Here is a 17,827-nt window from a genome sequence, read left to right on the forward strand (position 1 = left end):
GCGCCTTTGTCGAAGATAACGTCAAGTTATTTTCCACAACTATGAGCTGCTCCAATTACACCCCCCGGCTAGAAGCACTAATGGCAGATAAGTGATTAGGACCCAGCGCAGAGATTTGCCCCATTTATTTGATGCAGCAATTAATACTGAAACAGAGGTAACAGAGAGAAGGATTAATGACTCAATTTTTCTGCAGAGCAAAAGGAAAAGGCCAAAAGCCCACGACTGCTAGTGATTACATTTAGACATAAATGTGTGTGTGGGGGGGGGGGGGGGGTCACGTGGACTCAGCCAGAACATTATCAGAACATTATCCGTGTTTGTAGACTGCATGCAATCCAACTCAGTATCTCAGTAAACTCCCTCTGCAAAATCCCATCAGACAATATACATATCGGAGGAATGATCACTTACAAAGCATCGTCTGAATGACCACTTGTGTTTAGATCATGATCAAGGCTGGAGCAAGAGCAGCCCGGACATCCCAGTTCTCTGCATGCCCCACGACAGCTTGGAGATGACATAATTAGTGGCAATTTGACTTATGGCCAACGGGGCGCTGGCTCCAACTTGCTGCTCGCATCAAATTCAAAACCCTGTTGCTTGCTTACAAAAACAGTAAGAAAAAACGCCCTCATCCAGTGGTCCGTTTCAGGAAGCGGGTTTAGTGAAAACCCTGGGTTTTGTTAGCCCTGAAATGCAGGAAACCTTGGGCTTGCCGTTTCAGAAAGAGAGGCAACTTCAACTCTGAGTTGGTTACTATGGTAACCACGTCTGTGAACCTAACCTGGTCGGGAGCAGGTTTTCTTCAGGTTGTCTCCTCCCTCTAGGCTATAAAACCCTCATTCATTCAGCCAGTCTCACGCGCGTGTTTGAGCGGTTACCGAATTAAAAAAAAGAAAAGTTGCGTCTCTGTGGTGCTCTGAACCCTTCCATGTACGTTTTCTCCCGCTGATTGCTCTGAAATTATTATTTTAAAAAGACATTTCCAGTCGTGATTAAATATTAAATAAATAGACCCGTTCAAACTCTCTCTTTTGCAGCTGCAGCCGTGTTACTTTGTTTTTCTAAAAACATGCTCGTATTTGCTGAACGTCGCGTGAGGATTTTGAGCTCCACTGTGACCTCTTTTTGTGTACCGTTGCCATGGTGAATCGTGGTATCGGGGCTCCATTAATGCTGGCTTTTTATAGTCAGCGTGCATGCACATAGCTCCTGCTGAACCCACTCAGGCATGATTGAACTCAGATCAGCTGTTCTGAAAGCAAAAAGCCAGCAACTTTCAGCTCAGGGTCAATCAAACCACAGTCTGGGGTTGGACTGAGGGTTTGTTGAACCTCCTTACTGAAACGGACCCCAGATCTACACTCCTTCCTGCCCACCACGCTCTGCCAATGAAAGGCGCCTGGTACTCCCATCACAACAGGGCCTGAAGTCGCTAACTAAACTCTTCTCCTCAGTCGTCCCTCGATGGTGGAACGAGTTACCAAACTCAATTCGGTCCGCAGAGTCTCTTTCACCTTCAGGCTAAAGACCCAGCTCTGTCATGATCACCTCTGACCTTTATGATATCGATGCTTCTGATGATATTGACCTTGTTGGTCCTTGCTTGTGTTGTATTATTTCTCAGATGTACGTTGCTTTTGACAGAAGCGTCTGCTAAATGAAACTGTAACACTGTAAATAAAGAACACTAGACTGAAAGGATAATGAGGTTGTACATATGTGAAAATCCAATTGTAACACCTTCATTGGAAGTTTATTCTATGTGTAAACATCGCATACATGTAAACACATCCATGCGTATTTAAATGACCAAGAGTAACTGACAGACAGCAGCCATGATAGTTGGTGTCTGGGGCTCAATACAAAATATAATGAAGCTGGTTTGTGTATTCTGCCAGAGTCGGCAGTTTGTCAGTGTCTTCGTAAACACTGACAAAACTTTGGCGATGTTCAGGAAACACTGTGGTTTGGGTTATAATTGCCTGTTACAGGTACTGTGAGGGGGGTTACAGTAGCGATTAGCATTATAGAACAGTTTTTTACTGGGTCCCTGTTTTGTTACCATGCACAGTCTTGACAATGTTTTCACACTATTTCACTGGTAGACATGACAGTACTGCACCAATATACTCGGCAAAAGTGCTGTCAGAATTGGCCAAAAATGACGTTTGATTATTCCTTCTAAAAAAAGGTATATTTATTTTAAAAATCGACACACCTACACCTGTCTGATGTGCTGCGGGTGAGCATCTCTCTCTCTCTTGCCAGGCTGGGATTTGAATTCTCCGCCATCGTTACCACACGGTTGTTGTCTTAGCTCGCTTCAGCTGCACTAAAGATCATTATTAATGTATGAAGTGACGTCGTGATGCCTTCAAACACGCTCCGTAACAGAGAGAGAGAGTGCGCGCGAGGACACACTAGACCATGAGAGAGCTCGCGAGACACATCGAATATTAATGTTAATAACCGAATACACGTTTTTTACTACGGTTCGATAATATATTTGAAATGTAGTTGACAGCCCTACTCGGCAATGCAACAACACAGAGGGAATAGGATGTTCAACATGTAAGCTTTAAAACCCACTTCTTTAAGGATACACAAACTCCACAAGGACGACTGACATTGAATGTAAAGTAACACGCAGACTCCACCATCCTCAGGTGAGTCTCCATGGTTACAAAAGGAACCACTTGATCAGAGTTGGGAAACATTCACACTCATGGCTTAAAGAAACCAACTATCTGCAGGAGCAGCAAACAGTGGACTCAGTTTCTGCAGCTTTGTGTCAGAGTCTGATCTTTTTTCGGCGTGTCTCACCACCCCGACCTCCGGCCTCGGCGTCCGCGTTACATTTCGTCGCTTGAAAAATAAACATATTTAGTTCTGGAGGCATTGGCTGCAACATCTGATGCTGTCATGATTCTTCGGAGCGCCGTCTCTCTGCCAGCGCTGTGTAGCTGCGGATCAAAACATGCCCAGAGGCCTCCTAGTGGGTTAATTGGCTCCGTCCATGATATTGACATTAGTTACCAAAGTGCGTTTGAGCCGGGTTAGACGTATCAACGTGTCAAATTTGAAGAGGCAGTGCTGGAATACTCTCATGTGCTTTCACAGGCAGTTTTCCACATGTTTGACGCTGGTGTTATGAATAGCAATGAATCACTAGTATGTTTATGCCTTCTAAATAAACCCATACACGCGCCTCTTTAAGGCTGCTAAAGGTTACATCTGAAGGGAAAGGTTGCTGCTAACAATTAGACCTCTGTGTGAAGGATGAGTCATCAAAATGACTAATGGCATATTTACAAGGAAAAGAGGGCTCAGGGGCGATGTTAAGTGCAAAGTTCCTCTGATATGACTTGATTTTTTTTTAAACCTGCACAAGCCCCTCAAGGGGATGTTAAATACACCACTTTAGCCCTGAAAAAAACCTTGTGTATTTAATGGGTTTAAAGTGAGTGAGAGCGACAGTGTATTATCCTGTTTAGCACATCAGTTAAATTCACCATTCATGCATTCAGAGTGTGCAGAAATGTGCCGCGGTTTGCTGTAAAGACTGTAAATGAGCAGGTTTGCTTCCAGGACCAAAAAGCAGGAAAAGCAAACAAAACGTGGCCGCGCAAAAATAGTGATCTGATAGCGCTTGTAGCCGCGGGGGGCGTTCTGCAACTTTCTTCTAACGGCAACAGACGGTATAATGTCTGCTTCTGAACATCACAGGGTTTACTAAAGCACTCTGCGTGCAGGTGAACCTTATCCCACAGAGGTCTGACCCCGATCAACATAAGCCGCGAGTGAACTGTACCCCTCCCTCTGTTCGGCTGAATAATCAAGCAACCTGCAAAAATATGACTGTTTATCCAAACAAAGGGAAACAGGACAAAACATCTCCCTCCTGAGAGACGTTTTACTGCAGTTTGAAATCTGCATTTGACAGCTGCGGTGCTTTTGTTTATGTGTTGTAGCTTCGGCTCTGATGAAAAACACAGTGCGAGGGACGCATAATCATAATGGAGCAGCTTACAGGGCAAACAGCTGGCAGTCAAGGTCACCGGTTTGAATCCGACAATATGTTGTTGGCGAGCGCACGGCGGCGCGGCCGCTGCAAACGTCCACATTATTATCCTCGAGCAAGGCACTTCCTGCCGTCAAGGTTAGAGGCATGTTCCCGAGCTGTGCGGATAATGTGTCAACAAGTGTTGCAGCAGAAGAACATGCATGCTCAGCATGTTCGGCAAATCATCGCCGGTTTAAATATAGATGGAACAAAAGTAGCTGTTGTAGGAAATGTCGACATCTTGGAGTTAGTGCTGCGGCAGCCGCGGCAAGTAATCCTCTCTTGAAAGTTATTCATTAGAACAACATTAGCACGGTTTATTCACAGTTTATTGGCAGCCTGAGCTAATGACAGACCCAGCTGCACGAGATTTATGTGGGTGTGAGCCTTATGTTTGCCCATGTGTCTGAGCGAGGGAGTCAGGAGAGGAGAGCCGAGAGCTCAGCTTTCCTCGCAGTTCTGACGACGGGATCGCACTCGCAAAGTTAATTGATGCGATCTGGGAACGTGCAGCATATTTAAGCATTAAAAGCTACAATAATAAGTGGTTGTGAATGAGGCGTTTGAAAGGAGCTGCTTTGCTTGCATCCGCCTTTATCTGCATCCATATCCATGTCCTTGTACCCGCTTTTCCAATTCAGAGCTCATGTCCTTTGAAATTACTTTCTCGGAGCTATTTTCTCAAGACTGGATCCAAAAAAAAAAGTTGATTCTGAGAACAAATCTTAAAGGTATCCCCCTGAGGCTGGGTGGGGTACTGAGGACAGCGACGTCCTCCACAAGGACGTTTTACTGATGGATTTAATTCCCTGCAAATTGCAACAAATTCATCGAAAAACATGATTGTTTTATGAAAAAAAGACGCTAATTAGTCATGTTTGTAATGATGCTGCCTTAAAATGCGCCTCACGTTCACACCGGGAGTCATTCTCAGAGTAAGCATCGGCTCTTGTCAGCTCTGTGTTCCTACATGTTTTGCTCATTCGTGCGGGTTCAGTGTTCTGTATTACAAAGCACCAGAAGTGGTGCCGAGGCCAAACGCCGTGCCCATCTGCGCCCCCCCCCTGAATCAGCTCACCCCAAACGGCCCCTCAATCGGCTGGAGCTCAGAGTCACATTAGAGAGGCACTTGTGGTGTGAGCGGGGGGCAGTTTGTCATACGCATTACCCGACGCTCCGATTGGAGTCTAATCGTCTTTTTGTTCACTTCTTCTGTCTCCGCCGCGCTTTTGCCCAAAATTCCTCCCTCATCTCTAATTAGCCCCTTCATGCTCGCTTCTTGCACTTGAAATCGTTCGCTCTATACGGCGCATATTCATCTCCTCCGTCTCCCTCTCCCTCTGCCTCTCCATCTCTCCGTCATCTCGCTCTTATAGAGATGGATGAAAGGGGATATCAGGGAGTCTGGGTGGAGAGCTCAGCTGATAGGCTGAATCAAGGCAGGTCATTTACTCACCGCCAGCCCATCCATCCTGGAACACACACACACACACACACACACACACACCCTCACACTCTCGCCCAAACACGCTCTTCCTAAATGACTTCCATCTCTCCAGGTGTATTATTTCACTCCTGGGAAGTCTCGGAGTTTCAGTATTCAACACGAGCGGAGCGCAGGGATCTTTTCCATTAAGAAGTTGTTTGGTCACACATTTCGAGCACACACACACACACACCAAAACAAACACCCTAAGACTAAATATCACAGGAATTCAGACACGCACCCTGCACCCAAAGCTCCAGACACCTCATTACTGGCATGGCGTGCTCGCACCGCTGGGGTGTTGTGAATAAATGTGTCCCCCCCCCCTGAAGTTTCTGCGCTCGGCTCCCCGTGGGCTGACTGTTAACGACATCACGCCACTCTGCATCTGCACTCGGGGAACTGTTGGTATCATTCTCCCGGTAACTGAATAATGCTGCAGTCGGCTTGGTCCAGCTGCCCGCTGGTCGAATTACAACCCACCAAGAGGCTATTTTCTGGCCCGACAGCCCTCGCGCCGGGGCCCGGCACACGCGAAACAGCTCATTTTACCCCCCGACATGATGGCGTGATTACTGCGAGTGCGTGACGTCCACCTCCGGCTCAGGAAAGATAAAACTGGAGGACAGGAAGGGGAGACAGTTATGATATAGAAAAAGCATGGTGATGGAAAACCAGCGGAAGGTGACGGAGCAGGAACAGGAACACGCCGCCTCGCCGTGGCGTTCGGTTCGGGTTATTGACAGATGTGCGGCGTAATCAGAACACGGCTCGCATGTGCTACTGTAGAGCGGATGGATGAGTCAGGGGAGAAAATGCGATTACAGTGGAAATCATAACTCAGATTAGGCGTCCGCTGTTACCTCTCTGCACTGTTCAACACAGGAATCAATCACCATCACATTCAGTACGCCGCCTCATATCGCACCAAAAGGACAAATATTTTTCTCCCCGGCAGAGAAAACAACATTGTCTATAGAGCGAGGACAAGAATGGCTCTCTTTAATAAATAACGGCAGCTATTATGATCATAAATAGCGAGCGGGGGCCAGAGGCTGTTTGTAGGGCGGGAGGATGATACATGAATCCATTCAGCATATTTCTGCTGTGGGCTTGTATCTCTGCAACTGAGGGGATCAAAGCAGCTCCTGACAAAGGAGGCGCAGACGCAGCGTGCTGAGATGACAGCCTCACCCATGCTAGCAGTGCACTCAGCACTCACAAGGGGCTGACTGGAGACCTGCCTAACCAGGCCAGAGCAGCACATTCAGTCCCCCCGCTGCGTCCTCCATCTGATTATTAGTGATGACATCAGGACATCCGCGGGCCCGCCGAGGCTCATTAAATCACGAGTCAAGTGATAGTGAAAGTGAACACTCTGCACTACATTACACATTTACCAAACATTACAGCCTAGCGTGGAAGCATTAGCATACTTTGATTCGTACTTGCGTGTTTTAACTCCCTCCGGATGCCGCTTGATTGAGCTGTGCGACTTGAAGTCGTGTAGCAGGAACTTCTTCATGCGTACAAAGCCCAAAGCACTTTGCTGGTCTGAGTATGTGATCAGTCTGTCTGGAAAAGTGTGTATTAATATATGTGTGTGTGTGTGCAGGAGCAGCAGTCGTCGTCGGGTTCTCTCAGTTCTTCAGTCGCTTTTAAAGCTCCAGGGGAAAAACGTTGATGTGTTCTGTCTTGATCATTTAAATTAATTTGAAGCCATGCTGAGAACAATATTTCATTAAATGGTTTGGAAATCATTGGCAAACAAATGGACACACACACACGCACATACAGCAAACAGTCACTATCACATAAAGGGACAGACAAATCTTTTGCATAGAGAGAGAGGAAGGGAGGAGGAAAGGGACTAAGTACATATACTTTGTTCTGTTCTTAACTTAACTGTCACCGAATGAGGTAACACAATCGTGATTGAGCCTATGGCCCACTGATGAAAGCCTTTGCATTTGCAGTATTACAGACTGGGTGTCTAGTGAGGAAAAAAATCACAAGCGGCGCCCAGTTAGTGACGCGTTTTCCATCACCCAGCAGTGGTTGGTCTGTTAGAGAGGGTAGGCGGAGCTAAGCGGCTGCTTTTCTGCTCTCTGCAAGTGTTTCAAGTAAACAGTAATCTACTATGGCTGAACAAACAAAGAAAAGATCGATGACTACAGATACAACTTCAACAATAAGTGAAAATCCAAAGAAAAAGAAACAAATTAGATGATTAGATCAGATGAAGGCAAACAGTCTAAAAAGGAAAGCGACCGTCAGCGAGGACGGCGTGGGCGATGTAGCATGTATCGTATCAGATCGTGAGTTAGTGTAAAAGGGAGCACCTGTAGCAGTGTAGATAAAAGTGAACCAGCCAACATTGCAGACAATGTTGGAGCAGATTCAGAGCAGCAAGATGTTCTCTATTTGACTCATTTGAACACTGGAGCAAATTTAATGTTCATTAATGACAGAATACATGTGTGTAATCTATGTTTTATTTTCGAAGTTGGAATGATTGAAGTTTCATCGTCTCCCAAATATGGCGAGGGGTTCAGTTAGCCTCGCACAGAAACAGCCTTGAATTGAATTCTTATTGTTTAGTTTATCCCGTGTTCTTGTCATCATTATGTCTACTTTAGTTCTGCATTTTATTTGTGTTTTATGGTTTAGGCTTTCATGTTTTCCTTTGACAGCTTGTTTCTTGTGATAATCCACTTCCTGCCTTTGTGTGTTGTCCTGCTTGTTTATGTGCCCTGCCCTGATTGTTTTCACCTGCCCCTTGATTGTCTCACCTGTGTCTGATTAGCCTCACCTCCTACTTTATTTAGCCTCTGTGCTCCCCTGTCTCGTCGTCACTTTGTCGTCGTCTCTTGATCTGAATCTTTGTCAGTGTTAAGTGTCCTTGCTCCTCGTGTCTTTTTTGACTCTCTGTTGTACTTTTCATTTGGATTATTTATTACCCGTTTTGTTGTTGGACAGTAAGCCTTTGTTTGTTGCCTTTTCCCCTTTTTTTATTATTAAACTTCTACCATTGTCTGCATCTGGGCCCTCTCCCTTTTGGACACTTTACTTTTACCCAGTACATTTCAGAGGCTGCATCTTTCACTGTTAATTCAGTAAAGACGTTGAAACTTTAACCAGGGTATTACTACTCCTGCTTGAGTAAAGAAAATGTGTACTTTTGCCACCTCTGTGCGCACACACGCAGCAGCACACACACAGCTACAGGTGGTGACACCGATGTACAGAATAAGTGAATCTCATTTGCTCTCAGCCTCTTCCCACCATAAACTCTCAGTCTGGAGGGAACACGGAGACGCGGCCCGTCAAGACTTTTATTGCTTTTCTCACAATCGTTCAGGACTACAATTGTGTTTTTACGATGTTACTGTACAACCCCTCCTCCCGATCTGCCACACCTCCAGGGAAACTAACAAGATCCTTATGTTTAATGGACTCACATTTTCATACCGACGCTGCAGTGGAGCTAAAAGCGGCCGTTTCCCTGTAATCAAACTAAGTGTGCTTTACACTTTCCACCTGCTGTTTCATCGCTGCCCCAACGGGACGCAATCTCCCGTCGCTGTCCCGCTCCATCACCGTATAGGAAGCGCCGGCTGCACCTTGCCTCCGTGATATAGCGGTGACAATCACACAGACAGGGCTCCATCTCCATCAACTGTTAACTGTGAAACAAGATTTAGCCCCGTTTCAATCTGCGGGCCGGTCCTGTGGTGGCGCCTAATAGTGTGTATCTTACTGCTTATCACTGTGTTTCTGTGAGCCAACAGGCTGTTATGCTTAGATAACCACAGTCATTTGCTGTGTTAAGTGGCTGATTGCTTCGCAGTTGTGTTCTTCGTGCACGTTTGAGTGTGCGCGCCGCACTTTCACGCATGTGTGAGCGCGTAAATGTGATTTGCCGTTCCCCCAGCCTGCGTGTTTATTGCAGTTGTGTGTGTGTGAATTTGCTCGTGCGCTCGTGTCCAACTGCGGCAGGCTCTTTCCCCACACAGAGCTTAGCCTGCAGTCGCCGGCAGCATGGCTGAGTGAGATTAAAGTCACCCATATTACACTTACCGCCAGGAGACGCAAGGAAATCAGGAGAAAATTAAACAATGCTATTTGCATACAATTACACAACACGGTTAGCGAACGTCTGGTCGAGTAAAGAGCCGCGCTTCATTAGCTATGCAAACATCTCTGCCGGCCTTATTCAATCACGCCTGTTTGTTTGGACTGTGAGGAAAAGTCAGAAAGATTACACACATTCAACAGTTTCTTTTATTCATCCTGTAAGCGCTGAAACAAGCGTGCGACGCTGCTGTTTCCTCTGACAGGAAACCAGTTCAGGTTCAATCAAAGCGCTTATGTTGGATGTATGTTATTTTATGTGCTCTGACATTTCCATCTGACATTCAGGCGACAATACCTTCACTTTTCATCTCCTGTGTGTGTGAGAAATAGAAGACTTGCACCCCTGCTGAGAAAATCTCTCTTTCTTCCTGGCTCCTTATTGCCACACACACATTCAGATGCAAACCAGCACCTTTTACCTCCTCTCGCAAATACGGATATTAAACCCGCTATCACCTTCTCTTCCATCTTTCATCGCATACATATATTCACATTCTCTCTCTCTTTCTCTCTCCCTATCTCTGCCTTCATCGTCCCCACACACAAGGCGGCTCACCTGGTGACAGTGCCGGTGAAGAATGAATGTGTTCAGTGAAGTGTTGTTGTTTGGAATGCCGCCCCCGACCACGGGCTTTGTTTCGGGCCTCAATGGGGGAAGCTAAGCAGAGGCAGAGGCTGGGGTAACGGCAGCTGCGCTCTGCTCGACGCAAACGATTCATGAGAGCGAACGTTGAGTCCGAGATCTTTAGCCCGGAGCTGTGCAGGACGGATGAGAGGAGATGCCCGGTTTTCGCAGAGATACAGCTCAGCCTCTTTAGCCTCCCTGAACCCCCACAAACACACACACACACACACACAAGTCCAGCCTACTTTTTCTCCAACTCGCTTTTAATAAGCTCTGAAACTGCAGGTGCTGCTATTTCGTCTGTGCTCCTTTTTTTTTTTGGCAACGTGCACTCGGTTGCACACCTTCCAAGTGTCGATGCTTTTCTTATGGAGGCCTAAATAAGGAATGAGCTTAGTAACAGGGAGCTGCTCCCCTCCTGTTCTGATTCAACGCACTCCTGTCGGTTTGCTTACTCCACATTGCCCAAAGATCCCTCCGGGTTTACGCTCGAGTATTCACACCACGCCGTGTTTGTACTGGATCTGTGTGTTCTTGCTCTGGCGCCTGTGTGTGCGCTTTTGTTTGTTTGTGGGTACTGCATGTGCGCTTGTGTGTTTTGTGCGTGTTCATGCACATGCAGAGTATTTGAAGACATGAAACTCTTAAGGCCAGCGCATCAAACAGCACTCTGGGTTTGCTCAGTACAGGCAGAGGTTCAGTTCAAGGCGTCTAATTTGCGGATGTGCGAGCAGGGGGATGGATTTTATGTTTCATATCTGAATAACGCTGACATTCCTTTTAGCTGTGCTTGTCTTGCATCCGTAGTTCAGAGTCTTTATATCCCACTGCTTGCAGATGAAGCTTTTACCTAAGAATAGAATGAGGAGATAAGAGCACACACACACAAACGCACACACAAATGCGCAGACTGGAGGTCCTTACAGGTTGGAAATGTGTAGCTGCTCACAGAAAACATCCATTTCACTCCTAACCAAGCCTGAAAATAACCTGTGCTCTTTAGAGGAAACATCACCCTGGGTCAGGATTGACCTGAGCAGTGGAGCTGGACAGGATCAGACCTGCTCCACACACATGCTCCGAGTTCACAAACCTGTCAATAGCGTGCAAACTTTCCAGTTCCAGACAGTGCAACCACCTTTTTATCTTGTCTAGACTGCGACTTCATAAAGAATTACCTGCCGCATCCCTCTAGAGATCAAAACTCCACTCAGGTTCCCAGAGGTCTGTTAAAAAAATGACATTTTAAATTCAAATGTTCGATAACCGCAACTACAGAGTTGGCCTCGACCCAAAGCGGCGGCACAGGATGTCAAAAACAAACACAAATGCGCGCAGGCAGCCACAGCGGCCTTCAATTCCTGTAGAAGCTTCCTCGCTTGGATGCAGACATAAACGCATATACATTGTTTATGTGTGTGTGTGTGTGTGTGTGTGTGTGTGTGTGTCACAGGGATAAACAGTGACGCTGCCAGCTCGCGTTGAAGTCGTGCTGGATTAAGCCAGAGTGTTGACTGGCAGGGATTTGTATTGTTCTTGATAATACTTCGAGATGCTACATGAAGGATTTTGTCATTGTTTGATTGAAGCGTGTTCGGCCTGTTGTGAAAATGAGTGACAAACGTCTTTTGATTATTATTCATGAAGGTTTCCATTTTACATGCGCACTGTAAACGTGACTCAGGGAAAGGAGTGGAGGCTATAGCTGGCAGAGGGCTGTTAGGGGTTTACCATGAGTCAGCATGAGAGGTGAGCTCATGAAGTGACTCACTGAGGGTCCAGCCCAAGCAGCCTTCAGTCTCGGACCCCTTTTTGTTGCGTGTGATTGGTCCAAAATGAGACAAGGCTATTGGCTTAAAGTTGAGGTGAAATGAAAAATGTCATTTTAATCCCTTTAGATCACATCCCTGGTAATATTGTGCATCTATTTGACAATATAGGCCAAAGAAAATACAGAAAATCAATTTCTTAGTATTCTTATATCAAAATCCGATCATTTTTTCTTCCGGTAAAACTAAATTTCTCGCACGCTTATGTAAGTTAGCACCAAACAATTTCAACCAATCAATCTGCAACATTTAGCCACAGAGCACCAAGAACGCTCGGTCAGTTAGCTAGCTACTGCGCTGTGGAGAACGTCTGTCTACGCCCACTTCTCAACGATCAAATCAAATCCCTCTAATGATATGTCCCGCCTGCACGTCCTGTTTCACTCGGAAATACATCACGATACGGAAGCTAGATACTCTCGAACAGATGCCTTGAAAAAAATGTAAGATCTAAAACGCAGATGTCTAGTTTGACAAACAGCTAAATATGCTTGATGTAGGACTGCCCCCTAATATTTAATCAAGTATTACATGATGAAATTGGTCTCAGTAAATTGCCGAAGAAAAAAAGCCCAAAAAATACGTTCAGGTGCTGCATCTTGTGACCCCTCCCCTTTAAGGATTGTGGCTGCGGCCAGAGTGAAGCTGTCGTTTTCCATGTGTTGTTCAGTTACAGCAGCATAAAAGTGTCCTGGTAAGCTCAGGTAGAACTACAGTTTGTGAATAGGGCAGTGTGAATGAAGCAATGTGTGCAATGTAACCAAGACGCCTCTAGAACATTATCCACTAGCTTGTTAGCTAGCTAGTTACCAGCTACCAACAAGGCTAAAGCCAACTGTATCAACAGAAAGAGACCAGAAGTGTCCCAATTACATTTGGGGGGAGTTAGGAATCCTTAATGCTGGATGTTAGCTTTGTTGTTAGCATTTGGCTCACTTTGTGCTTATAAAATGTGTATTTTAAAGGCTCATTATGGCTAGTTTTTGTATTTCTTTGTAATGTAGCTCAGTAAGGTTCTCAGTCATCCAGGTCACAGTAATTCTAAGCTTAATCCAAAAGGCAACTGGACTTGCTTGAAGTTCCACACTGTCGTGGCATGTAGTTAAGTCCGAGCCAAGATGACGGAGAGGGAGCTTTTGGTCAACAAGAAAGGTAAAAGTAATTCCGTTGTTTGGAAACACTTTGGTTTCAGAGAGTCTGACGAGGAGCAACAACAAATACTGTGTGAGATTTGTTACACGGTGGTGTCTGCACCACAAAGGAACACGACCAATTTGTTTCATCTCCTGAAATTCAATCACCGAGTTGCCCGGTGGCTACTGACTTAAAGTCAATGAGAAATCATTCGTGATTCGTTCATTTAATGAGTAATCAATTGTGAATGTGGTTTTTGCCATAATCAAGCCGCCCTAATTTCTATATATGTAGAATTAGCTCAGCGACAACATTGTTGCTTATAACAGTCTTTTTCAGCCCTGGAGCTCAAATTACTTTTTTTGATGCCCCCAAAAATAATTGAATTTAAAGAGGAGGTATTATGCTGTTTCACATTTTAAGACATAATGTTACAATGTTGGATATACAGTCTAAACGTGGGTGAAGTTTCAAATCTGTAGGTAAAAGTATGCTGGAGTAATCCCCAGGCTTCTCAGCTCAGGTTTCACACCTTTTTTTTCTATATGCTACATTTTGTGACATCACAAAATGCAGCCTCAATGGGCTCCGGAGAGCTGGCCAATCAGAAGAAAGCAGGCTAGTAGGGGCGCGGTTTCTTAAAGGGACAGAGGCTGTCTGCACAGAGCACCAGTGTGAGAGAAATTAGGGTTTTTTTAACTGTAAATTATGCTAAGCTACTCCACAGGTATCACAGAGTGAAATATGAAGCTTGAAATTAGCTTAATACCCCCCCTTTTATATCATAAAGTTACTACGACTAGTTGACTTTTGGCTTAAACTTCACTGACTGGTCAATTTGGAAAATCTTCAGTCAGAGGCAGCTCTACTTTTGAAGGCTTACCTGACGCCTTCACACAACACAGCAGGGTGTAAAACCATGAGACAGAATTTCACCCCTCAGGAAAGTTATCACAGCAGCCAGTCTTTTTATTTTATTTTATTTTTTTTACAATTATCTCTTTAGTGTTCCACTGGGAAATGATGTTTTCTAGCAAACTTTGAAGCCAAGTTGAACTTTTTTTTGACAGGAAACCCTGTGTTAGCCAGAGCCCTGTGCTTTGGCACCCCGCAGCATCACTAATGTAGCAGACACGATTGAATGAGGTGGCTGTATTTTCCAATCAGTGCCTTAGGAAACACAGAGCTGTAAGATTGCGTTTACTACTTTTTAGTCTCTTTTAGTCGTCTTTTTTTTACTTAGTGCTGTTTTGTGTTATGATTAAGGTGCTTTATTTTCAACCAAACTTTTTAAAGAAAATATTCTGCATCACATTTGTACCTATAAGCACAGGAGAAAATGCTCTCTCGGGACTTATTGCTCTAATACATCACTGGAATTAATTGTGCAAAAACACTGAAATGCAGGCACGGAGCGACTGCAGTCGTAATAGGCAATAACTCCAGTGATGTGCTTTTTCTAAGTTTCATTGGGTCCACTTTGCTGCTTGTCACATTCGATTGCCCACAGAGTTTTTGAGTAAGTCCTTCTTCAAAACAGAGAAAACAGCAGAGTGCTTCCCCGTCTTATGGCCTGGAACTCATGTGTTAACGAAAAAGGCTCAAATCACTTCATCTCTTCGGAATCACATCACGCCTCCCACATCTGCCTCCTCCATTCACTCTGATTCGCTCCCTCTCCTAACAGCAGCGACTACAAATACCGCTGCTATAATGGCATGGGGCAGCTCTTGTTATTACTCTCACGTCCTCGCTCTTGAAGTAATTCTACTGTTGTGCTCACTGCGAGTCGCTGTGGATAAGAGCGCCGGCTAAACGCCTCAAATGTAAATGGAATTGTAAAAGAAGCTCTCTCAAAGTCAAGGAAATTAGAAGTCAGACATAATTGTCAGCGTGAGGGAAATAATAAATTAATACGGGTGGAGAACAGCTGACGCAGCTGCGAGACGGAGAACAGATGAACTTGATGATGATATATTTAGGACGATTCCTTCGTTGGTTTTCTAGCAAACTTAAGAGTATAATTCACAGCTGTTTCGACTTGTCAGAATGTCTGTTATTTGAAGCATACATTAACATTTAGCTATACATTAATATTTAAAGGATAGATGGCATGGAGGGATCTCACCCAGTCAAATGAAAGCTCTTACGCTCTAATTCCTCGCCGCCTTGAGGCTCTGTTTTGATCTTCGATCGTCACATTTTGGGTCCGCACTTCCTTTGACAAAATAAGCACGATATTAGTTTCACTCCTGGCAGTAATACGCCGAATAATACTCACACCTGTAGCAGTCGCCTCCTCTCTGGCGCTTTCTTTTCTTCATGCCACCTGCCGCCGTCGCCGCCACCTCTGCCATCTTTCTGGCCCCCCCATTGAGTTCAAACACAGACGCCTATTTTCACTTTCCCCACACAGACAGACACACACACAGGCTCCTCGCCTCTCCCAGGAGGATCCGCTGCATTAATTCATCCATGTCTTTGCAGACTTCACTCAAATATTATTTTTCTTATTCTCTTATGGGACTCAAGGACTTTCAGCAGAGGGGCGCTCTGTTTACTTTGTACTCCCGGGTGGGATATTTCCATTTGAATGGCTGTGTGTGTGTTGAAGTTTGGTTTAGATATCTTCAGACGCACCTGTGTGAGAGCGTATTTCACGAGTTTCTTTATGCATATTGAATGCACCTGCAGGGATTTACAGTATGGATTTGTTAACTACTGAAAGGGCATGTTTTAAGCGTGTGTATATATGTTTTAAAGGTGCCGATAATGTGTATGCATTTGTGCCAAAGGGTGTTCATGAGCATATTGAGTCACGCATATCTTTCATCTCACTTCAATGAGCTGGTGCGAATCTTAACTTAAGTCACGTTAAGCTAAACTTTGGGCTCGCTATATGAAAGCAGTCCCACCGCCTCAACCTTGCCTGGAGCGCTGATGGGATGAAAAATGGAAAGAAGCCCCAAAGGAAGGAGGGGGAAGGTCCATCTGTGAGCTGCATTCAAGGACAACAGTGTTATCCATTTTGGAACAGTATGAAACAAGCCAGTGTTTTCAGTGGGGTTTGGAAACGCAGGCTTCTGGATGAACTGTGGATGCTACTGTTGTCTTGCCAAGCCAACTGTGATGCTGCAGATTAGATGCGAATCATTGACTCCTTGTTTGTATCAGCGCCACTCTTCTTATTCAGGGTGAGAGATAATGAACAAATGTGACGGATTGCTTCTGATCGTCGTTGTGCTGAATTACTGCAGCAACAGGGATTGTTTTGCAGTACTCAGGCGCTCATAAAAGCTGCGCTTAATGTGATTGTATGTTATTCAGCCCTGAGGTGCTGGGGTATGGCTATATCTATTAATCTCTGTTTTGATCTTGTTTTCTGTTTCCTCTCCCTCCTTTCTTCTCTCCCTTTCTTGCTCCCCTCCTTTATCATTTTGCTGTTGTTTTTCCTCTTTTCTTTTTTGCCCTTCACCTCCTCCTCCTCTTCCTCCCTGTCCTCTCTAATAGAACCGATTCCACCTGCAGATGTCGGCCCGAGTGCCTCCATCAACCCTGGGCGGCCTGCTGCTGGCGGTCCTGCAGGGGAAAGAAGGGGACAGGGACAGAGGAAGCCGGGGGGAGGGAAGCTGGGGAGGTGCGGCTGTGATTTGCCCCGGGTGGGAGGAAGGTGGTGATGGATTGCTGTCTCACCTGCAGACGCACAGCGGCTCTTCTTGGCATTTATGGGACATCATCAACTTGACCCGCATCTCCGGGGGCGGGGAGAGAAGAGGGGATGCCAGCGAGGAGAGGAGGGAGGATCAGAGGGAAGAGGAGGCTTTGAAGATCCTTTCCTCCCGTTTTCTGCGCTCCCCCTCTCCTATCTCCTCTGTCCTCCTCCTGGGATCTGACCCAGAGTGTCTCTCCTCCGTCCTGCGGGCCGCTCAGCGCCTCGCTCCAACACTACCAGCACTGCAGTGGATCATGGGATATCCCCTGTCCCCAGATTCGCTCCACACTCTCGGAGGTCCCCTTGGACTGTTGGCCTATGGGGAGGTCGGCCGCAAGCCCATCAGCTTCTACATCCGGGATGCTTTGCAGTTGATTGGCCGTGCGGTCTCCGCGGCGACCATGGTGAGGCCGGACTTGGCGCTGATTCAGAACATGGTGAACTGTTACGACAAACCAAACCGACATGAGCTGCCCTCTTCAGGACAATATCTGGCCAGGTAGATGCACACACTGATTACATGCCAATTACAAGGGTCAGTTGATCCTATTTACAAACACACATATGCTCTCATTTACCTCTTGCAGTATACAGAGGTAACTATGCAGTTAATGTTGGTTTAATAGAATAAAAAAGTCAGTATACATTTGTATTTCCCGATTCCAGTATCGGAAATGTCTCTGACACTGCCTGAAAATAGGCATCATAACATAATTTATTAGCTTCCCCAAACACACTGATTTCGGGGCGGCTGTGGCTCGGTGATAGAGTGGGTCGTCTCAATCGGAAGGTTGGGGGGTTCGATCCCCAGCTCCCTCAGTCCACATGTCGAAGT

General features: G+C 45.8%; 1 protein-coding gene across 1 annotated transcript in view; it reads left to right on the plus strand.

Moving 5' to 3' along the window:
• The window catches only part of LOC138590997 (glutamate receptor ionotropic, NMDA 3B-like), an 82,332-nt gene that overhangs the window by 27,665 nt on the left and 36,840 nt on the right, over window positions 1-17,827 (plus strand). Inside the window, exon 2 of the mRNA XM_069661472.1 lies at window positions 16,791-17,491. Coding sequence (XP_069517573.1) covers window positions 16,791-17,491 — 701 coding nt within the window. The remainder of the gene's footprint in view (window positions 1-16,790; window positions 17,492-17,827) is intronic.

The sequence above is a fragment of the Semicossyphus pulcher genome, unplaced genomic scaffold (assembly GCF_022749685.1).
Source record: "Semicossyphus pulcher isolate SPU_LCO1_2020_fin unplaced genomic scaffold, fSemPul1.0.p SCAF_14, whole genome shotgun sequence".
Classification (NCBI taxonomy): domain Eukaryota; kingdom Metazoa; phylum Chordata; class Actinopteri; order Labriformes; family Labridae; genus Semicossyphus; species Semicossyphus pulcher.